General features: G+C 40.5%; 1 protein-coding gene across 8 annotated transcripts in view; it reads right to left on the minus strand.

The window, feature by feature from the left end:
* Positions 1 to 449: 449 nt before the first annotated feature.
* The window catches only part of NR3C2 (nuclear receptor subfamily 3 group C member 2), a 225,010-nt gene continuing 201,165 nt past the window's right edge, over positions 450 to 24,294 (minus strand). For all 8 annotated transcript variants that reach the window (XM_068942249.1, XM_068942248.1, XM_068942250.1 and 5 more), the window contains 3 exons: positions 19,258 to 19,388; positions 14,778 to 14,935; positions 450 to 4,141 (listed from right to left, as the gene is read on the minus strand). In XM_068942249.1, coding sequence (XP_068798350.1) covers positions 3,986 to 4,141; positions 14,778 to 14,935; positions 19,258 to 19,388 — 445 coding nt within the window. In that variant the 3' untranslated portion in view covers positions 450 to 3,985. The remainder of the gene's footprint in view (positions 4,142 to 14,777; positions 14,936 to 19,257; positions 19,389 to 24,294) is intronic.

Consider the following 24,294-nt stretch of genomic DNA (forward strand, 5'->3'; position numbering starts at 1 on the left):
CCAGACTTGTCTAGATATTCAAGATTGCTGGTTTTTTTTTCCTCTTTGCATAGAGTGAGCGTAACTGTGTGCGTGCGCGTGCGTGCGTAACAGTGTCAGCGCTTCCTTTGGAAAACACAGTTGTCCAGACTATGTGAAGCAAACTCTCTAAGACTGGGTGTTCCTCACCCTGCTCTTTGGCTGAAGCCCACTGTATGGGCATCAACAATCTAAATGAACAGGTTGGTAAACACCAAACAAATTTCAAGATGTATGACGATGTTATATTGTTAGTTAGTTTAGGTTGTCTAATGATGTTTGGAAATGCATAGAAGCTTGTTTCTAAGGAAATCACTGCACCAGCAGCTAGCTGACATTAAAGTGCAAGAAATACTTGCAATCAAACCAGTTTAATTCATGTATATTTGTACAATTTATATAAAAAAAATAGGTACTTGCAGACATTAACATAAAGACCAAACAATATTTTCTATTTATTTAAAAAGCTTTAAACATACAGAAGCAAACCCCTAATTATAAATGCATCATTATGCATAGATTTTACTGTTTACACCATACTGCTGGCTGTTTTTATTTTTCATCCAGGAATCTAGTTAAACTCCAAGAATTTTTAAACATTCCTCTGAGCTTCCTGGCCTCAGAACTGCTGTCTATTTTATCAAGTCATTGACCTCCAGCTGAAAACATTGCTCTAAAAAAAGAAAAAGTCAAATCTTTAATAAACAATTAAAAGTGCATTAACTGTAGAATTGTTTAATTTCATAAATGTTTAAACAAGTCAGTGAAAAACACCACCCTGTGAATTAGCTTTTTGCATTATTGATTGTAAAGTATCTTTTTAATAAGATTTTGATATTGCAAACTTTAGTCTTTCTATTTTATTTTGTGCAACTGTTTGGTTGCACAGTGTGTAGTATTCCTGAAATACCCACTGCAGTACATTAACACTATTTTACACTTTTAACTGTGTATACAATGCTCTTGCTGTATATCCCCATTCTTTCTTACAACAAAATAATTTAGCTCAATGAACAGAAGCCCATTTTTAAAAGATGTTTTTAGTTTGCTTATCTTATATTTTGCAGGAGACAAATGTCTATTTCATTCTAAACAAATTCAAAAGACTGTAACTTTTGGTAGCTAAAAACTAGTTATTTTGTTTTTTGTTTTTTTGCTGTACAGGTTTAGATTAAAAAAAGTGATGGCTATTCTGCTTAAGTGTCCTCGATAAGAGAATACTGCCTCTTAACAACATCTATATCCAATTTTATCTATTACTTCAGTGATCTCTAACAAAAAATAATAATCAATGAATGGTTTCATAAACAACAGGTGATTAAAGTAAAGGATTTATTATAATCTGCTTACAGTTGTTTGCAAAGACAGACATACGTTTTTGCATAAAGATATAAATTGCTTTTTAAAACTAATTTAGTGTGTTTAATTATATGAAGTTTCTGTGAATTATGAATTGTACCAAACCAAGATTAAAAGTAATAAGGTACAAAAATAAGAGCAAACAGACAACAATTTGGACTGGGACAGGCATTTAACAGTGAAGTGTAGAATATGGCTTTGCTATTTTAATCAAGCAAAGTTACTCTGAGACAGAAAAGGAGGCAGTAACTTTGTTAATATAAAAAGCTGCTGCAGACTGTATTCACCCAAAACCTGGCTTTGAAATTTTCTATTTTAGACTAAAAAAACAAACCAACAAAAAAAGGGTAAATGAAAGGATGGACGTGTGACTATTCCTTTACTGTAAACAACCAGTCTGCATGCTGTGTATCTCGTGTTGGAAGTTTGGCTTTCATATTGCTGTGCAGGTCAGTATTTAAAGATCTGCCTATGAATTAGACTTCCAAAATGCAAATAATATATGTATGTATATATTTATATATAAAAAAAACCTCTCTGAATACAGACTTTACAGATTACCCATTGCATAAGGCAGGTGTCATTTAAAAAGACAACAAGTAGCACTGACTGTCTTAAGCGCCCCACAATGCGCTTCAAAATTTTGAATCAGAAAGGGTACATATTTTTTATTAGACCATCATTTAAAAGAAATGCTACATTCTGATCGGTCAAGGGACAACTGTAGCTCAAAAATATCAGTGTCACCCAGAGAGAACACTACGGATTAGAACTCTGAAAATCTATGCTATTTAAATCAGCAGATGGTAGCAAGGGTGCGTGCGCCTCAGAAAAGTTCCCCTGTCCTCTATTCTACTCTGAAGTTCTGTATTTGCTTATAAATTGTGACACAGTGAAAAATCACCTCAAAAAGATTTTCTTTGTGGTCTTACTCTAGAGAAAACTTTTTTGAGACAAAATCAGACCAACTGAGTTGAACTTGTAGTGTGAACACTTGTCTTTTCAGATGTATTTTGGTTATTACAAAAATGCTTACAAAATTAAACATGTTTGTTTTATCACTAAAAATTCTACTCAGCTAATCTGCCCTTATCAGTACCTTACCATCCCTCCTCATCAGTACAAATCGGTTCAGTATACTTACTGCAATGATCTGCATGTTCCTTTCATCATAATCAGAAACGGCCAATCTGAAATAATAATCTGACCTTTTAAGATGTTGTATGTATTCAGTAATCAAAGGGAACACAAATAATTTGGGAAACCTTAATAAAAAAAAGAAAAATCATTCAACGTCTTATGCACCCTTATTCCCCTGAGAGAGAGGAGGAACAGAGGGCAGGAACTCGCTATATCATTAAGCTGGCAAAAGCTTTGCAGAGACTGTAATTTGTCTTGTTAAATGAAACCTCCATAAAGTGGCAAACACAACATAGTGTAGTTTCCTACAGAAATATGAAGCAAGATTTCTAAGATGTGCTCAGGTCACATACACTTGCAAGCGAGAGACAAAAGGGGAGAAAAATATAGAGGAAAATAGAAAGGCTTAAATACAACTGAAAAAGGTTAAGTGTGGTTATTTACAACAGATACTGTAGGATGGTAAATTAGATATGATGCTAAAAAAGGCACAGCTTTCCCTTTCTTAAATACACTGTAAACGGTTCATTATGCATGCAGAACATTTCACTTTACAAAAAAATTACCTTGTTTGTTTAGACAAAGATAGTACTTAAATAGTCTCCAGCAAAATAGAGTTCTTTCAAAAATACTTTCCCATTCATCCTATTAACCATTAAAGATTTTTGTCTCATTTACAAAAGTTCCTTACACCTTAGTTCAGGTCCTTCACAATTTATACATACAGCAATGTACAGTACAGCAAAAGACTGCAAAAAATTATTTGTAAAGCCAGCACAATAGATACTATAAATTGATACCAGGGCATTTGTTTTCACATCTTATCCTCCTTAATTAAATAGTAAATGGACACTTAACACAGTGTATATCAGCTATGACGGGATAACATGGGATAGCAAATGCCACAGGTGGGGATAACAGAGTATTCCACACCAAATGTTCTGTTATTACTTTACATATTAGGGTTGTGTGTGTTTGTGTGTGCGCACGTGTGTGTATGTATATATAGTTGTTGTTTTTCTTTTTTACAAGAAAAGAATATTAATGCCCCATATTGACTTTACGTTTTATGTGCAAACCAAGGGTAAGCTTTAAAAAGTTCTTATTAGTTCTTGAACCCTTTTAAAACAAGCAAACAATACCGGAAACTACATGGCATATTTAAAACTCCGTCTGTTAAAATATCAAAATCAAAGAGTTATTGACTAGATATGGCTTTTCATCCAGAGGAACAGGAACATTTTCTAAGTGTTTTAGGGTAAGGGGGTAATTTCCAAACATCTACGTCTTGCCAAATCCAGGTCAACTGTTTTCCATTCCCCAAACCCTTCACATGATTTTAGACTATTCAGAGACTGCTGAACAAGTGTAAATAGCATGTTTAAAATATGGTTTCTTGGGTCCTTCATGGGTGTGGAATAACACAGGGAAACTTAAGGCAAAGTTCTTCCATTTAAGACATTTTCTATCACTTCCTGTGAAAGTAGAGGGGCTTGGCGTTCCCAGATTCCACCTTTGGTAGCTGGTCACTGATGATTTCCACTAGCATGGCTGGAAACTCTACTTTCAGTGCCTGAGACTCTCGGAAAGTGTAGAAACAGAATTCCAACAAGTCACTAACAAGCTGAAATACAGAAAGAAACAGTTCTTAGGAAAAACGCACCCATTCGGCCTGCAATGCCTTATGTGATAATATGTAATAACATAATATATAACAATATAATAATGGCTAGTACTAAGAAAATGATATATTATGCTAACTTGGTAGAGTCCATTAGCAAAGGTTAAAAATCAGAACTCAAACAAAAGAACCCAAATCCCAAAGTGCTGCTTAACCAGTTAAAGATCAGATAATGAGGAGAGACCAAGACATCACAGATTTGATTTGTCAGCGTAATTGCTTTTCCTTTCACTAGCAGTCAACTGGCCACCATCACATGTGTAGGTAAAGGCTATGAAAATAAAGCCGCCTGCCCAGAAGGGAAAAAAAAAATCTGCCATACATTAGCATATCTCTAAGTTTCAGCTAGATACATGCTTGTTAAATCAGATTATTTGGTTAACTTCAGTGCACTCACCAGGGCCCACGACTTAAAAACTGCCAGAGCAACTAATGAGTTGGCCTGAACAGAATGAATGCGGTGTCACACTATAGCGTTGTCGGTTTTATAGGCATCACAGTCATACCAATTTGTTCATGTGATTAAAACTGTAACATTTCTAGTTTATATATAAAGTTTTTTTACACACACACACACACTTTTTTTCTGATAACTACCCATCCAACTGCAGAGGTGGTATTTAGGGAAGTATTTTTAAGTTCCCTAGTGTTGTGCTGCGGGCTAACAGCACACTTACTTGTGCTTTCTCCCAATCTATGAAGTACCATGCTGAGGTGAAGTATAAGAGAATTTTAAGGATAACAATTTCTGAGTAGACCCTTCAGTGACAGAGAAGGAAGCTTTAACACCACAAGTACGGAGTTATCTATTAGCGTTTGACTGCCAGCAGAACAAAACTGCACCTTATACTTAGCACTGGCAGTCCTTTGGCTTATTCCAGGTGGCAAAAGTTGTCACAGATCAAACCATACCGGAGTTCTCCCCAATGGCCCCGAGAGCCATTCTGTAATTCTAACAGAGGTGGTCTCACCAAACCGTAAGAGGAATGTGCATTAGAATAGTAAATGGCCTACTGGCACCATCAGCTTTTTGGCATGTGGGCAAAAAAAAAATCATGCATCTTAAAAGCACCAATAAATTTAGTCCGTCTTCTACCTTGTCTCAAATTTTGTTCTTCTCACTGTAGTTTTTATTAGTTACAGCTCTTCATTTTGGTCTATGCATTATGGGAAGCTTACCCACACTGCAAGAAATAAACATTAACTTTGGCTTTTGAGCGTTTTAATTTTTTCTTCTGCCTGGCACTTTTCTCCACACAGACTTGCAAACTGCAGCGTTAACTTTGCTGTGAAACAAACACGCTGTAAGAGCAAGAGAATTCTGAAGGCCAGAAGACCTCATTCACCCTCACTGCTTGGGGGATTATTTTTCTATTTTAATGATAAAAACATGGCAAAGCAATCTCATAGCTCAGCCTACACGTATGCAGGCTTTTGCTGTGTGTTTTACATAGTGACCTTTAATAAAAAGACAGTGTCATTTCAAAAACAGTTTTTGTTTGGTGTGACTTACAATATGTTGGAGCCATTGTAATCTTTCCTTTAGCAAAGTGCAATGCAAGTCATTCAGGAAGCAAAGAAGTCAACCTCTGAGGCACCTGTGAAGGGCAGGTGGCTGGGTTTCACTTAGCATTATTACTTCCCACCACAGCTTGCCAAATTACTGCCTTGTGCCACTTCACTGAAGAAATACTAGAGCCTGTGCTATTGAGAAAGTCAAAATTTATGTTCTGCTTAATTTTGCTGCCTTCTGTCCTTACAGAGCACTTAAACCATTTCTGCTTGTGTAGTTTATCAAATACAAGTCTGTTGTCTCAATTCTTAAATGTGGAGGGGTACTCCCCAACAAAGTCCCAGTTAAAGATACAGTAGGTAAAAGTATATCTCTGCAAGGCTGCAAAAAAGTTGCAAGATAACAGGCAAAACCAGACTGCCTTCTTGCAGGGCCATAACTTATCATTTATTGTCAGTATTTTCACAAGTGTTCTTGAAAATATATCATGAATTTATAAACAATGTGCAGGAAGTGCTGGGATCACTTGAACACATGCCTAGTTCTGCTGCTGAGCGCTGCAAGAGTCTGTCTGCTAGTGCCTTGTTCGTTCCTGGTGATCTGGCATGTCATCAGGCAGTGCTGATGCGTTACACAGAGATGCATGCTAAGTAAGTAGCATAGACATAATTTTGTTTTTCAGGAAAAAGAATGCTGATGTTCACTGTAAACCTGTAGAGCCATTAGAAGGAAGCTGTTTCAGTCTATACTGTAGACAGAAGATAGTCCAGACATACACAAAAACCAAAGAGGAAAAGCGACAACAACTCAGTACACAGCCACTACATGCTCTCCCCCTACGTCACTGAATGCCCTCGCCTAAGCAAACAAAACGAGGCCTCACATCGTGACTCCACCTTGGTTATGGCCTGCTAAGTGTCCTGCTTTTCCTAAACCTGAACAGGAGTAGTTTCACACCACTGAATGTAAGCGATGGGGTTGGGCTGAGCCCGGTCTGAATTTGCCTCCCCAGCTGTTCTGTGCTGCCAGCTCACTTTCTCTGAAATTCATGCTAACTCCTGCCTCAACACACTGATTTTTGCAAGGATAATTTTTTTTTTGTGAAGCCTTTGAAGCAATGAGGTAGGTATCCCAGAAAAGCCTACGAGGAAACTATTAATTCTGTCTTCGTAGGAAGCTTTCAGCAGTATTCGGTATATATACAGCTGGTGTATATGTGGAGTAAAGGAGAAGAGAAGAATACTGACTAGAATTCATGAAGACGAGCAGAATCCATGCTTTACAATAAATGAGGTAGCAGCCCTGTAGGTAAAGCACAGGATGTGAACACGCATACTGTCATAACATCTTACATTATGGGTATCACCACAGAGGAACAAAGGTTAAGTTTACCTAGCAATTAAAAAAAAAAAAGCTAGAACTTCCTCTCATGTAATAGATGGGTTTGGAACCTTAACGATAATGTATTTTACACCTACTTAGTCTTCTAAAATATTTGATCCTCTATGAATTGACCTTCTTATTTGTGGTAACTTTACAATTTCCCTTACCTTTTCTTAAGCAGAGTTATCAGTTTTAACTTGTTTAATAATAACAACTTTAACAAAGCAACCGTATTAAGAACTCAAGAGTTGAAGCACACCGTATGTTTAACAAGGAACACTGGACTATGGTCAGAAACTGTTAAACTGTAGCCTTGAAAGCTTTATGAGTTTGGGGTTGGGGAGGCATTTCTAGCACTAATTAAAAATTAATGTGGGAGAAACAAAGGCCAGCTCAGAGGTACTAAAATGTAAACAATATGGTAAGGTCAGCTTGAGAAGGCTGTAGAGGTAGTAACTACTGGGAGAAGGAAGACTGAGAATTAAGCCACAAGCAGTCATCTTTTCTGCAATGCTTATTAAGATTTTAAATATATCGTTCTTCTCTGCCCTGTCTGGGAACCTTGGCATGAAGATGCACTGAAGGGATGAAAAATTCAGGTTCCATAGGCAATGTTAATTTTGACACTGGAGTACCTGCCTCCGTGACCCAAACAGCATTCTTTTGGTATAGTTTTGATTTATAACAGGTAAATAATGTAGCTAGTCTTTTGCTTTAAAAGAGAAGTACCCTTTCAAAAAGCTAGCAAATGAAAGATCTGCTGTCTTTCATAATATGCAGGCTCTGTCATCACAGTCACAGCAATTGATACACCACAGGTTACAAGTGGTCCCTAAATTGGCAAGATAATGCAAGCTCTCTAGCACCTCTATATTTGGCTTACTATCTTCCTGTATCAACTATATTGCTGGTTTTTCTTCTTCAAAGAACTGTAAAATCCCAGTGTTCTCAGAATTCATACCTACGTTTTATCTAACAGTTCTTACCCTCTATTCTGGGAGTTTATAGTGGAAATGCTGGCAACATCTTTAATACAGCAGTGTGAAAGGCAACACTATAATTAAACAGTGTGAATGAGAGCACCATTGTTTTCACAAATAGCGTGATAGTGACTAGAATCTTAAATAATCAAAGACTGTAAAAGGAAGCTAGTTTCTGAAATACTCTTGAAGAGTTACAGCTTAGCTGAGCACAGACACTGCAGTGAAGGCCACCACTAAAATAATTCCTACTTCTTCAGGACGCAACCAGGACATCCTTCCTACAGCTGTATTAGGTAGTTCAACTCACGGCACAGACATCAGTAAAACCTGGCTTTGTAGGTAGGCAGGACTGAAACTCCATGGCCTCTGGGCAGACAAATACCACTAAATGAATTAATTTTAACTCTGCTGCCAGGATCCAGACACAAAAGTCCGAATTCCTACTTCCATGTCAGCTGGATGACAGTAAGACATGGCAGCTCGAGGCAAGATTATCAGCTGTTAACTGTAACTCTTTACCACTCCAATCACTAATTATTAACCATTCTCTCATCACAACTCTATAAAAATAGAGCCTGCTGCATTTCAACACTTTTAAGGCTACAGCGGTCTTCGTAATTCTGAGATGTGTACTTTCTCAATCTTTGCATTTTTATGCTGTGTTAAATGCCTCTCAGAAACAGCAGTATGAATCAATAACACTATTATTAGAGGGGGATTTCTATGAAATGGACTTTTTCACCATACTGTTCTTTAAAATCAGAAAAACGTATCCTTCAATGAAGTCCCTGAAGTTAACACAGTTATAATAACCCTCAAGTTCTTGCTGTAGTTTTGCAGCAAAACAAAAAATAGATCTTAGTTTGGGAATCTCACCATGCCCTTGTATTTTCAGAAGCAGTAAAAACTGCCTCATTTGCAAAGACGCGTATTTCTGTGCCAAATTAGCTTTCTGACTGCAAAATCTCTAGCAATCTCTGACTGTGGTTTGGAAGCCTACAGTCACTTCTCTAACATGTATCAGAAGTACCTTTGCGATTAAGCCTACTGATACAGCAATTAAGACAATAGTTGGGTAACGACACAATGCTGAGTAATTTCTTGCTATTATTAGCTATAGCTATTACTGACAAAGTCTCAGTGTTCTCATACAGAGACGACGCTCCAGACCCTTTCAGGAACGCACACCTACCCTTTTTCTACCAAACAACCGGGCGTGAAACGTTTGTGTAGGTGCAGACATCCTTACAGCTCCAAGCTATGCAAGGGCACAGCCTCGATGACTTACTGTATTGAGCCGCCAGGCTCCCTGAAAGAATGAGCTGCTGTCAGTCAGCTCAGCAGCAGCATTTCACCTCTTGCTTTCAAAAACCTGCACGTTTCAAACCGAGCAGGAGCAGGAGCCTGCTGCCCTAGTAAGGAATAAGCACCGAGATAGTCAGCCAGCCTCCTTCCCCAGGGCAGATAAGAGCCCCTGCTGAATTTGGGACCTCTGCAACGCCTCACATTTCCCCCTTCAAGCAGTGGATGCAAACTTTGTGTTTTGGGATTGACAAGGCTAAGGAAAAACATTGCCAGACAGGTCTTGGTGCTCCATTATAACCCGTATTCCTCTTCTCCTCCAGTCTGAAATGTAAATTAATTATTACTCTGAGGGCTCAGGAGGTAAAGTATTCCACTTTGAGATGATTTATTTAGCCCCTCTGATTCTTAGAGGTATGTATGTACCCTGGTGTCACAGCAGCTAATTTCTAGTTGCTCTGTTCCTTATGAAATCTTGAACTCTTAACCCAAAGAGTAAAGCTACCCATAAAACACAGGGGGAAAGTCCAAGGAATGAAGCCTATGAATCCACCTAGGTGTAGGGGTTAGGCACTCGAAGTACCTAACCTGAGCAAACATGGAACCTGGTTCTGCTCAGACAGGTGCTTTTTATCTGATTAAGAGATACTTTTTTTTTTTTTTCTTTCCTTTCTTCGCAGACATATATACAGAGAAACCACAGCACTCACAACTAGTCTAGTACTTAACACCTCGACATGATACGGAGAAACCTGAGTCAAACTCATTTTGTGCCTTCGGAGGAAGCGTTCAAACCCACACTACCATGCACCACTGACGTGCCCCGAGTCCTTGGCCAGTGCAAATTCTGGGGAAGTCTCCCCCAGGCTCTCCTACCGAGAAGAGGGGAGTTCTGGTCCTCACCCAAGAAACATCCACTGACATAAAAGAGAACAGATCCAGCCAAGAGAAACTGAGCAAGACAACCCTCAGACTAGCCTGGAGTCTACATTAGGGAGCTGGGAATAAATTTCTCACGTGACAGACATGTATTAGCTTCCACAGCGCACACACTCTTACATCGCTATTGTTTTTTGTGGGGACCCCATTGGGATTAGGGATTGGATCTGAGTAAACAGAGAGAAAACGCCTACTTTGAGAATTCAGGCGCTGGGACTAAACAAGGCTCCAAACAGCTCATCAGCTGTGGGGCAAAACACTGGTAAATCAGGAGCAGGAATAAATGCACCCAAAGGTGCTGGCAGCCGCTGAGGGGCTCAGCTGCAGCTACATATTTGTGGGACTAAGCACCTGCAAAGGCACATTTGCTCGTACTGTAGCGGGCCCTGGAAACATACCCCTTGAGGATCCGTGCCCTTCTTCCTGTTGTCAGCTTTTCTCAGCGAGTGTAATCCTGGCTCTTTCAGCCTATGGAAAGATCCACCTCAGCTATAAAGTATTCCCTTCAGGAACCATAAAAAATTAATTATTCAGCAGCATGAGCCTTAAAGAATTTATTTTTGTTTGGCAGAAAACATCAACAAGCAAATGACAGCGTAGTGCTCTGCCTTGCCAGCACAAGGGGAGGTTCACATTAGGGTTTAATGTCATGGCATCGAAACAAAAGCCCACTTAACTCAAAGTCTGTTTAGTATCAGTCAGATTGAAACCAAATTCAGCTTTTGTTCTGCAAACTGCCTAACCATACACTAAACTCTACATATGAAATGAGGCTTGCCATGCAAGATACAACCTTCCTGCCAAAGCCAACAGGAGATGTTGAGGAGGATCCAAATGAAGTTTTTGATACCATGCGTAATACATCTGTTTCTAATGTTCCTGCATGCCATTTGTCTGATCACATAATACAGTTCACCTACAACCAAATACTGTATACATCTCTCGCTGAAATGCCCATGGCCGTTCATGGGCACAGGAATGAGGCGTTCACGTTTTGGGTAAAGGAAACGGATCAGTTGTCCTTGCTGCGCTACAGTTCTGAACACGTAATGCTGGCTGCTTCATGAACTGATTAAAGCAGGCCCGTCACCACGGTCAAAATGAAATCCCTATGAGGAGGAAATGATACTGATTAAGTTGTTGCCCACAACACTCACAAAGATCCCCGCACTTGATCCATCTACACAAGCACGGCTGAGCTAACAAGGAAATGACGCCAGTCGGCTCATCTCTGTCGTCTCGTGCCAAGGGAGAGGAAAGACGCACGGCATAACCCGACTGACACCCGTCAGCTAGCACCTACTGTATCAGCAACCACTGCTGGCACACCCTGTCATGCAAGAGAAGCACATTTCAGGGCACGGGAGCGTTACACAAAGCAAACCGCAGTCTGCGGACATGCTCTTAACGCTGAGCGCAGGTGTGTGCATACCTGGGTGTGAAAGCATGTTTATTAGCCCGTCTGCTCAGGATGGACTTCAATCTCTTATTTTCCAGTTTTGCTTGTTGTGCTTGGTGGCTTTATGGATCATTAAAGAAAGTTGCTGATTTTTTTCAAATACTTAACTGCCTACCTGGTCTTCTTGAAAATTGCTGTTTTCCTCACCTCGGCACTTTTCTACCTGCACATATGTTCACTGTGTGGATGAATGACTTAATATACTAAGCAATGTAAAACCATCTTGTTTGGGTTTTTTTCTTCCTCATGTTATATAAGGCAAGCAGAGCATAATTCGATATTCGATATTCAGACCTGCATTATTTCACACAGTCCTCAGAAAGACAATTTAAAAATAAGCCTGACAAGAGCGTTAAGGTGCCAAGAAGCAGTACTCTCTTACTGTGCAGTGCTGTACCCAGGTAAAGCAAACTCCGCAAATGGCGAGATGCTGCTTCGCTCTGACGAAAACGCTGGAGGCAGCAGGCGGACTGAATAAGCATGAATTCCACAGAAGTCCCTTCGGGCTTGTGCTGTAAATGCCAATGCTGTAGCTACAGCAGCATATAAACACGGGACTTCAGCTCCAGTTAGACCACTCAGCACCAAATATATTCTGATCTTTTAAAATTATACGGAATAAGTTGAAAATACAGAGGTGACAGCTGAAAAGTGTTCCTATACTGAAGAATTTAGCAGAAAATTAGCATTTACACTCACAGAACTGAGAAATGCTGCACTAAGAGGCAGAGGGGGGAAAAGAGTAAATCTCACTTCTTATTAGTATTACCACTGCTCGAGATTTATTCTGATAAGATTTCAAAAACTGAAAGCGAAAAAGCAGTTTAATGAGAAAAATAAATAAGTGCCTTTGTTGAACAAGTCTCAAGTAACATCTCTCAAAGAAAGCACTATTGTGTAGACAACTACTTTTTTTTTTTTTTTTTTTTGGAAGAACGCTGACAATAGGACTTTCTTTAAGAAGCCCCATGTCATAAAGTGCTATATTAACACAAAGGTAATGTAAAAATAGCCTAATTAAAAATTAAATAAATCACAAGGACGGTGTGAAGGTGTGTTGCCTCTGGTTAGTTCAGCTTCCAATGGTTAACAGTGCTGTGTTTTGGAAATGTTTATAGGACACTGTAGTATTCTTACTAACTGTGAGTCTATCATCTGGTCACTTTAAGCACCCAAACACATCCATCCTAAAAAATAAATAACAGACAATGCGTATTTTGAAGAGGATTAGAAAACTGTATAAACGCAGGGGTTTGTTAACTGCCTTGAGGTTCAGATGTGAATATCTTGCAAATGATTTTATCACCCATCCCCTTTTCTTTCCACTAAAACACTACAACTTCCTTTGTTGGCACAGAACAAGTGAAACCTGATCTCTGAAGAATGAACTATTACTGCAGTACTAATAATACCCTCTCTGCCTCCCACTAAGATTTTCAGTGTTTTAATGAACAACAGAACAATATTTGAAAAATAATTCCATATGTACATTCTGTAAACAGACCTCAGGCTCTTATACAGATTTGACCTGAAGTGCACTGTACTGTACTGTCTCTACAAACATGAAATTTAAGTCGAGTACAAAGCAGCACATTTACATGCAGGCTCTGAAAGCAAGCGCTGTAGTTTCTTCATGCAGCAAAGTTACTTTTCTACCCGCTCAGGATGGAGTTGGACAGTTTGCTTTTTTGCTGCACAGTTTACCAGTTTTGCCTGGGAGGCCATCCATGCAGGCTACCGGGTTTTTCAGCCTCTGCTCACTGGGTTCTGCACCGTTTTACCCAAACGGTGATTAGAACTCACTCCGGCCCCAGCAGGCTCCCACTACTTGCTGCATAGAGGCACAGCTGCAGAAAGGACGGTGCAGGGCAGGCGCACCTTTGCCAATGGGCTAGCGCACAGACTGCTCTCTGGGAGGCAGGAGACGCATGCTGGAAATCCCTCGTGCCAGGGAGGGCACTAAAACAGGGTCTCTGGCTACCTGTGTGAAGGGGGTGAGGGATGCAGGTGACGATGGAGCATCCTGCTGCCTCTAGCCCCATTGGGAAAGAAAATGTGGAGCCATGTGCAGGGCTATGGGTACGCTGTGGGGGTTGCAGGCTCCCATACGGATATGGCCCTGCAGCTGCTCGGAGTCGCAGGTGTAAGACCTGGAGAAGGTGCACTTACCACTTTATTAGCCAGGATCAGGTTGTTCTCACCTCAACAGCTTGGGACTACGGGCACCCCTTCTGACATCTCAAGCTAGTCCCATGCACTAGACACCGACCGCAACCCCTCAGAGCTGCTCTAGGATGAGGCACCAATAACCCAGGTGTTTCAAGACTAAACTTTTAGTTTCTCAGGTCAATTATCACATCTCACACCAGATGCATATAAAAGACACCTCACACTGAAATGAGACAAGACAGTAGAAATAACCTAACAGTTCAATGAATTTTATACTTGAAAAGCTCAATTAAAGCTTCAAATACCAAAGATGGCTCCAAAGTACTAATATATCTTTTAAAGTCATCATTATTAGAATCACAGCTGTAAAAGATCACCAGATTAATTCAACACTTACAGCACATCACCATATTAAATGCATGACACAGGAATCCAGCACCTTTTATTGTGAAGCAACTTGGGGATGCTCAGTATGGCATACCTGCACTATGTCTAGCTTAGGATCAGCGCCTAATACCATTCCTCCTCTTGAAGAGCCTCTGACCCCACGAATTTTGACCTATATTGACATTAACAGGATCACTGGAGGAACACACTACCGTTTAACAAAAGGAGAAGGCAGCAGAACCCAGGCCCCAATGACATGTTTTCTTATTTCGTTTGGCAGCTGTCCTTAAATTTGTCTGCTAACAACTTTTCTCAGATGGTGCTTTAAAAATGAAGATTTTTTTTTTTTCTCGCTGTGAGTTAACACAATTAAAGACTACTGGATTACCTTAATGGAGAGATTTTTGCTTAACTTGTCTGCGCTCCCTGAGGAGTTATACTTACATCATGCATGGAGTCAAGAAGTTTAGTCAGTTGGTAGAACCTCTGCCAGCTTTGCCCAGAGTTACTTGGACATTTAGTTACCATCTTCTTTAGTTCTTTAATGTAATTTGCCCTCATTTCTTCAAATGCAGCTTGGCTTTTGAGACCATCCTTGGGAACTGTCATTAAAAAGACAGTCTTACATTAATATTAACTGTATTGCTTATCCTTTTGATGTGCATACTTAAAAGTTACACTTGTTAATGGATGAAAGAATTAAACCTTTAAGCAGAGTCCATAATTTTACAGACATTGGTATGGAATCAACATCATCACACAGATTTTCAAGTGATTCAAGCATCCTTTCCAGATTTGTGATTGCAGAAGGTTTAGCTGAGGCAGAGGACAAGATAACATCTCCGAAATACAACACATGCTGTCCTCACACCGAAACCGTTTTTAATATGACCCAACAACAAAAAAGAACAGATGGATCAAGACTATTTCTTTAGAAGTTGAATATATGCTTCATCATTTTTGAATGATTATCCGCACTTGGGCAAAGGAGGGGAAGGTACAGAATCACAGCTGTTATGTGTGGAAATGCAAGAGCAAGCTACATGTTTTTATATCCTCAAGTAACACCTAAATTTTTTTGAATGTTAGTAAGCATCTGCATGACACCTAGAACAAACAGAGCCATCAATCTGCATGAAACGGAAGACTCTCTTCCAAACAGGAATCCTGATTCAGTGTTTGACCATGACATACCATTGCAGCCTTTAATAAAAACATTTCTGATGTCCTAAGTCCTCATCTACCAAAGGGATCATTTCACAAATGGGCTAAAAATAAATAGGTTGGATACTTTCCACAGTAGCTGACTTCAAAAAAGGTAACTACACAAGCAAATATACTGTTTCTTTACAGACTGCAAATAGCTTTTCACTCAAATAGGTTCTGCACCAGACAGGAACTGTTTATCATATCAGGCCTCTAGGAAACCCTCAAAGAGGTTACCAAGAACATTATACAAAATATTCTGATGTGTTAATACCTGGATTGGTCGAATACGGCTTAACCATCAAATATACTCTGCACCTCTGAGTGCTAGTCCACAGAAGAAAAATAAAATTCTACACTGTACAGGAGTGAGTTTATTTTCTAAGAAAGCTGGAAAGCTAACTCAAAGTGACCTTCCAATTTAAACTTATTCTGACTTAACATCTTGACAGAAATTGTCTTGTTGATCCGTTCTCTTTGAAATCCTAAAAACTGCCTTCTATCTCATGTAATCACATAAAAAGCATGTAACCACCACCTAAATTCCTTAAGTGGCGAAGCGTTAAGAAAGAGCATGAGTATCTTCTCGCTAGAGCAATTTAGCAACGGAAAACAAGGAGGAGCTCTACCACTACAGCAAGGACTTAAAACCACCCAGTGCTACAGAGAGGCACAAGGAAGAATCTTCAGAAAAAGCCTACAGCGTAACAGCGCCAACCTGTCCACCAGTTGGTAAATATTGGAATTTGGAATTTCAAATTTAAATAGAAAAGAGCAATGGCAAATTTTTCAGTCAGTCAACTGATAGAAGAAATGGTCTGAAACAGATTTGCAAATATAGTCCAAGCCAAAAGAATATAGAGACACCAATCAAGATAATAAGTAAGGCCACTGGAACACACTATGGCCCTTACACAAAGTGCAAGGGCTTTACAGTTCCTTTAGTATTTACAGGTCTGTATTCCTGTATTCCTAAATGCTGCTTAAAACTGTGAGTTAGAGCCATTTTTTCTTTGTCTCCTACTACGTATTTTACTGCTCTGCCTGAAAATTATTATACCATCACCCCAGCCAGGTTATTAAGACAGAAAGAAAGAAAAAAAGACCACAAATAAAGAGAACTCAAGCAAAACACAAAATTCTGGAGGTTTGCCCAGTGTTTCTGATTTTACTTATTAAATGCAGCAACGCTTTTGGCAAGCTCCCAAAATCTGTGGTCTGTGGAAAGCAAGAAAACAATTGAGTTGTAATGTGTGGTTTCTTCCACATGTAAATGGAGTGAAACTTCCTTGATGTGGTCATCATGAAAGTTTCAGAATAACTTGTACCCTGCTCATCACGATTCAATAAAAAATTTAAATGAGAACGAACCTGATGTTTTCTATCATAATGTAGTATTATGGTGCAATTATTAGATATTGGGTTTACTGCTGTTAACATGGCATTTTCTGGGTATTATCATTGTCTTCATTTCCTTTTTGTTCTCCTTTCTTTCTCTCCTTTACTGTAGATATCCTGGATCTCCCAAAATCACTATTTTTAGTAGGTTTTCTAGTGACCGTGGCGTGCATTTCAAACGGAACCAGCCAGTTGAAGTTAGCTGGCCGGGCGGATCTCGCCTAATAGATTCTTATAATGACTAAAGCCATTAGTTAACGTTCTCAAGAGGGCAGAACAATAAATACCTATCTTAAAGAAATAATGTCACGTTTTTAGAATGCCTTTAGGTTCTTTTTCAAAAGATTCTTCCCGTATTGGGCCGAATAAAAAGTAGCAGAGCCACCTCTCCAATCTATGCACGTTCTCAAGATCATCTGGAGGGCTAAATCCCCCGGAGGACATTGACATTAATCGCTGCTAGCTGTTTCTGGGAAGACGAGGGGAGACCTCTTTCAAAGAAACCCATTTACCCAAAGCCTACCCTCGGGAGCACCCCAGGCCCCCAGGGCATGCAAGTGTCACCAACAGCCTCGCTGGCTCGGAGGAGGAGGAACTGAGGGTTAAACCCTCCCTGCCCTGAGAGGCCACTCAGATGGCTGGGACATAGGGGTGCTGCCCAGCCCATGCCAGCTCTCTCCTGCTGCCATACCACTGCTCCAGGTAAACTGGAACAGCTTCAACAGCAGGCAGGGAGGGAGGAGGGGAGCGAGACAGCCGAGCCCAGAAAACTTACAAACTGAAGAGGTTTCTGTTAATGGATCCAAATCCCCTCCAGCAGGGATGGGAACTGTAGCGTCACGTCCTCCTTCAAAGGCAGGCACTCTAACCACAGAGCCACGGGCTAGGTGGGACAGGGTGAGGTCAGAACGAAAGACACGACAGATAGGGAGAAGGCGCCTGTCCCATCGCTTCACCTGCAACAGTTGTTACTCAGCCTTGCTGGATGCTACAAAGCCTTTCGCAGGCACCTAACCCTGCCTGAAACCACTGCTGGCGATTTCAGCAGTGGACATCTACGTCAGTTGCTGCATCAGCCAGCTCTGGAGTCCTTTTGTGGCTTCAACAAGGAGCGCCCTCCAGCACTGCACTCACCAACAAGACTAACATTTGTTGCTTGCAATTCATGTCTTCTGTCAGCTCGCTGGGGCAGAGGATGGGGTAATAACCTGGTCAGGAGAAGACAGCAAAATCCTGAAGGGTGTGCTCAGCTCTGCTCAGCACCAAACTAGGAGATGCTCTGTTTGGCACGAGCCACAGCAGCCCCTGACCCAGGTTATGGCAGCCTCAGGCTTGCTTCCAGCTGCTGATAGCTTGCAGGTGAAAGCAAGAATAACTGCAGTTGGCCCCTTCACTCTCCTGCTCCTCCTCTCCTCTCCCTGCTCAGCATCACATAGGGCCTAATTGGGCTGGGAGAATTCTTGTCTGATGAACTCACTGCAGTGACATCATAAATTCCCAGCAATCAAGTGTTATCTTGTGATGATGTCACTGAGTGAATCCCACAAGAAAGAGAGTGATTATACAAAAGAAAGTTTGTTTACAGGTAATGGGCTTTTTCATTAAGCCTGGCGGAAAAGTCACATACAAAATGTCTGTGTAATTATACAATTATAATGGGGCTGGAGTTTTGGAATATTTGTAGTAAGAGAAGATCAAGACAGCTGCTAATAACTCCACACTGTTGTGATGAACACCATGATGCAATTTTGTATCCTAAAAGCTCTCAAAGCATGCCACTTAAGAGAAAAACAGAGCATGCACTATCATTTATTAAACTTCCTGAGCACTGTAAAAGGGCTTACCATCCTCATTTTACTTGGCAATTGGAAAAATACACATCTTGCAGTACAGGGAATGTACATCTTTTGATCTGGAAGGTGCAATTAAGTCACCCAAACTGGTGGCTGAGTGTTGAGTCAGGATTTCTCCCAAATCCCCACCGTGCAAGATAACACAGCTGTTGCCACCCTGCTTCATGGATGCATTTGCTTGGTATGCATGGCTGACTTTAGCAGTTCATGTACAGAGAGTAGGGCGAAAGCCCCTTGCCTGGTCCCTCCTGTCCTCCCAATGCATACGACACATTCAAACTAGAAAGACAGTTCCTGTGCTAATGGAGAGAAATCTGCAGATAAATCCTAAAACATAAAAACAGGCTTTTCCTGTGGCCCTGCTGGAGACAGTTTGGCTCTTTTGTTATACTAGTTAAAATCACTGCACCTCTTCATGAGTTGAAATAATTTCAAGCATTCTCAGGTAACTATGAATCTAACCTTACCTGTGCTTAACAGCAGCAAAACTTTCATTATAGTGTATTCCTCAAAGCTAAGCTGCAAGCGAACAAACTGCAGACTGATCTGGTGCATCCCCTGGCACAGTTCAAACATAGCAGACTGGCGCATCCGTTCCCTGCAAAGGGAAAACAAACAAACAAACAAACAAACAAACAGAGGATTAATATGTGAGAACAGAACGTGTATGTGGCAGCCCAAGCATTGGGAAAGAGAGGTTTGACCTGGAAACCAAGCCCTCATCACAGAGGTCCGTAAGACAAACTGCAGCCTCGAAATTCCTATCAGGTAACAAGCTGGGGACTACAGAGATGAAGCTGGAGCCCATCCAAGCCCATATAGCTGCCTTGCCCCTGTGCTCCTGGACTGGTAGAAAAAAAACACACTGCAAACCAGCTTTGAGGGACTCTGGGCACGACCTTTTTAAATACTTAAGTCATCCAGAAGTGGTTGCCGATTTCACTTACCAACCAGGCACGCTACAGATAACATTATTGTCCAAGCCCACCCACCCCGCAAAGGAGCGGAAATAAAAAGTAGTATCATTTGAGATTTATACACCCAAGATGCTACTGAAGTAGCAGAAACATTTAGAAGTGTTTGGATTGACACTGTTTGTTCAGCTCTGCCCTGGCCGATGGAAATGAGCCTGCTAAAGACATCAGAACTGGTGCCATAGGGGAAGCTACATTCATTATGTACGTGTTTTAAATGATATATCCCAGATCAGTCAACGTACAGGAGAAAACCGGGTGAATGTTTCTGGTGCAAAGACGGACTGAAGAGGATGGTCAAGGAGCACTGACAGGTGCACACACAAAGCTGGGACCATTCAGGGCAGCGGACCCAACCCACAGCTCAAGCACAAGCCTCCAGCACTGCCTGCAGCCACAGAAAATGGGAAGATTTGGGCTCACGGCACGGCAAAGGACCCTGCTGCCCATGACGTGCTAGTCAGCGAGCCAGCAAAGGCCTGGTATCAGGGCTGTGCCCCATGGCAGTAGAAATCTTGACTCTTATCATCCCAAATATGCTGCAGTCCTGTAAAAATACAGCTGACAGCTCTGGAAAATGAGGAAGTGGTTTAATAAAATAAAACAAAATGCACAACTTCATGTTAGTGGCTTTACATCATTGAAAAGTTTGGATTTTAATGCTGTGGATGGGCTATAAGAGACTATCGGAATGACCATGCCAACACTTATGCATGCTTCCCAAGTTAGCCTCCATTTCAAAGGCTCTTATTATTTTTCCTGAAAATACAGCAGGTCTAGCTCCAAGGATGAACATGAACAAACAACAAAAACGAAGAGAAATTATTTTCCAGTAACTGAGGTTCATGTCAATATACTATACCAGACTTCCTACGGGGAATTACTAGTGAAATTGCTGCAATGGTCTCATATTAAAACACGAAAACGTATTTTTAAATTGTGTATGATCTTCCAAAATAATCATTTGTGATAGTCTGGAATAAAAGAGAATGAATGAATATGAAAATCTTATTCATTAATACAGGCTTTTGTGTGATGCATAATGAAATAATAAGGTTATATGATTTGTATTCACAGTTTACATTTTTTTCTTTAAATATGTTATGATACATTTCAGATCTTAACTCTCTTTTCTTAAGTAACCTCAGGCTAACCTATCCTGCATTAGTTTCAGACTGAATTAATTAGGATTTTGCTGTATTTCTAAAGATGCTATACCAAACCACAAAAGTTAAAGCAAAGAGTCACTGAGAATCGCCTGTCTCATTATGAAAGTATGATATATATGTGAGTATTTAGACGAGGCGTTATAATTGTTCAGTGACCACCACCTTTTTTTTTTTAATTGCTCAACAACAACTGTCTATATTTCTTCAAACATTTTTAACATAATTGAGGAATTGGATGAAGTTCAGCTAATTATTTTAACCAAGCAACTGACTTTTCAAATATACAAATTGGCTGGTGAAAGAGAAAAATCATACTGTGTGCAAAAAGACTTACGTAATCTTCCTGGTGTTTTATTTCACTATTGCCAGAGCAGATTTTATTTTCCTCTTTAATACTAATAAAACGGACTCCCCATTGTTAGACGGATCCTACACTTTTCCCCAGCTCCACCCTCTTCTTGAGGCTAAGAACTTTCCAGCTTTTTCTTCCATAGTAGTAGTAATGCCATGTTTGTTTATCTTTATTATGCATCTTGGACTACAAGGAAGAAAAAGAATAGAAGAAAATAGTCCTCAAACACTTTGAATGTTAACTAAAATACCACTCGGCCTTCTTTTTAGAAGAACAAAATCCACTGCTGGTTTTACTAAGCACTGAAGACACAAACACAAAAGTCACTGCTGCAGAGGACTTCCAAACTCAACTTGCACACTTTACTCTGATCAAGCGCTCATTAACGCGCACAAAGTGGCCCTTTCTAACGTGAATCAAACTGCCATATGAACGAGGTCCACAGAGTAAAGCAAGGATTTGTACACCTACCCATGCTGTTTGATTTACGTGGACGGGCAGACTGAAAGCTGCTGTGCTACTGCTGCCTCCGCGCGAGCCAGAGTGTGCTGGGCTAGTCTGAGTGGCCGGGAAGCCCTGCGAAGCATTAGGCGCCCCGGGCTAGCAGGCATCTCGGCACTACGCTGCCGCCAGGACTGTGCCTGGGTTCAGGCCTGAGCTCCCAGACCGAGGGTCTGCCCGCGCCATAGGGGAGGATCTGCAAACAAACCCTGGCTCCCTGCAACGGGCTCCTTCCCATGTTGGAGCCCTTTCGCCAGCGATGGGGGGACAACTTGAACCATCAGCAGCCAGCATTCAAGTGCAAGTGCCCCCAAAGCAGCTTGAGATCTTCCTGCCTGACAGGTTGTTTTTGCCCCCAGGCTACACTGCTGCTGGCACATTTGAGCTGAGCTGAAGGTTACCCCCTGGGCAAAAGACCCTGAAAGACCCCAGAAAGCGTTCTCCATCCTGCTGCTTCTGCTCCCCTCCCTTTGCTTGAAATTACCAAAACCAAATCCAGGATAGAGGTATTGGTGGCTCCCACAAGACTCAAAGGAATAGATACTGAAGCTGAGGGGCAAATGTTGAAGGGACGTTTTCATTTTCAAAATATACCTTAATTTATACTATATTTCAGAAGCCTACAGACGAGCAGAATTTAAAATAAGAATAGCATGTTACATCTGTTATTACTTTTACAGGGCATCAAAGACAATTCCTCCAACCTTAGACTATAAACCAACTACTACCATCATTGCATGAAGAGAGAAAGTCAATCCAGCTTCATTTGCAGATGTCACACAGTCAGGTAAACAACATACCTTTAGCTGTTGTGCGCAGATTGCAAGCTGGAATCTAGGCAGGATCCTTCCCAACTTTAGTTTGACTTGCATAGACATGAGAAGTGCCAGACTTTTCATCTGATACCACAAGCCACATAGCAAACAAATGAAACAGTTTGAGGCTTTGTCTCAGGGTTTCTTATGCTTTCACTGAACAGCACGGCAAATTGTGACAGTTAACCTAAAAGTATCCTGACTTAAAACACTGTTTTTTTACGTTGCATTATTTGTGACGTTTTATGTTTCACCTCTCATGTTTTCCTTTGTATTTCTTTTGCTTTTATGAATGATGACCACCTAAACAGAAGACTTTTACTAAAAGTTTTGTTTGTTTGTTTAAGTATTTAATCTTGTACCTACCTACAAATATTGCTCTCTCTCGTTTACTCTCAGGGAAGACCTGATGACACTGTTTGTAGGCAACATAAAATTACATACAGAATTAGTTACTAAAGCAGTTTATTTAACATACCTCAAAGATGTAATTTCAAAATCAGCTTCCCTCCTGAAAATCAGTTCAGTCAATTTATTCCTTATTTACAAATTATTACTTACTACAAGTTATGTCAGTTAATTTATAACTCTATTTAATGCAAAATAAGCATTTTGTGAGCACTTACGTATTCAACAGCTCATTTGATTTTAATCCACACAGTGTAAAATAAGAGGCTATGGAGCTTTGGGAAAATGTAGATGCCAACATCCCAGATAGCCCAACACTATGAGAGTAACAACAAAGTAAAACAATAAAATGGCTCACATACTAAGAGAAATGGGATGGTATTTTTTTCGTACAAATTAGGGCACGTAGACATAACACGAACAAAGTTACTTCCTGACTTCTGAATGCCTCATCTAAGAATAAATACCACCAAGTCCTTAGAAACACCACTACTGCTGTGGGGAAAAAGTAAAACAGAATGCTACGTTACCCCAGTTTTTTGTTAAGAAAAAAATAACCTGGATCTACTTCCGATGCAGCATATTTACTTGGCAACATGGAAAACTAAGAACGTGAGGACCTGGAATATAAAGGCAGGTATCTATATGGAGGCTTTTAAAAACGTTAAGTAAGAAAAGGCGTGGAGCCAAAGTACTGAACCCACTGTGTGCATACTCCTTCAGAAGTGGTGTCATTAGCTCAGTTTAGCTTAACCCTCCTTCATAATAATATGCTTTAAACTTTACACCTTAAGTTAATCCATCTTAAGTTCCTTGAGTGTCTCCTCACAGGCTTAATTTAATGCTCGGATCACATTCTGTGTGACCTCTCCTGTAGCTTCAGTATTGTGGGCAGTGAGAACAGCCACAAACAAAAACAACTAATTCCTCTCATCTCTATCAGTTTGTCCAGTTTCCATCTGCTCATGCAGAGTTTCTTTGGCCACAGATACCATATATTAACTGGTCACTCAGTTGCTCATAATGCTTCCGCTAGAACTTGAACAACAGCTTCTTTTCCTTCCTTGTCACCAGGGGAAAGAGAAAGCAGGGTACGTCTCCTGAGAAGGCCTTTCAAAGAACTGCAGATACCTTGGTAGGAAGAGAGCTTTTTGCTGCTTGTTGTTGAGTTTCCCTCAATGAGCTGTAGCAAAAATACTGCTAATTGAGAGAATCTCAACTACTTTCCCAATGCTGAGGTTTTTTTTTCCTCTTAAAGAGTTTGTTTTCTCTTTCTCTCAACTTC

Source organism: Struthio camelus, chromosome 4 (genome assembly GCF_040807025.1).
Source record: "Struthio camelus isolate bStrCam1 chromosome 4, bStrCam1.hap1, whole genome shotgun sequence".
In the NCBI taxonomy this organism is placed as follows: Eukaryota; Metazoa; Chordata; class Aves; order Struthioniformes; family Struthionidae; genus Struthio; species Struthio camelus.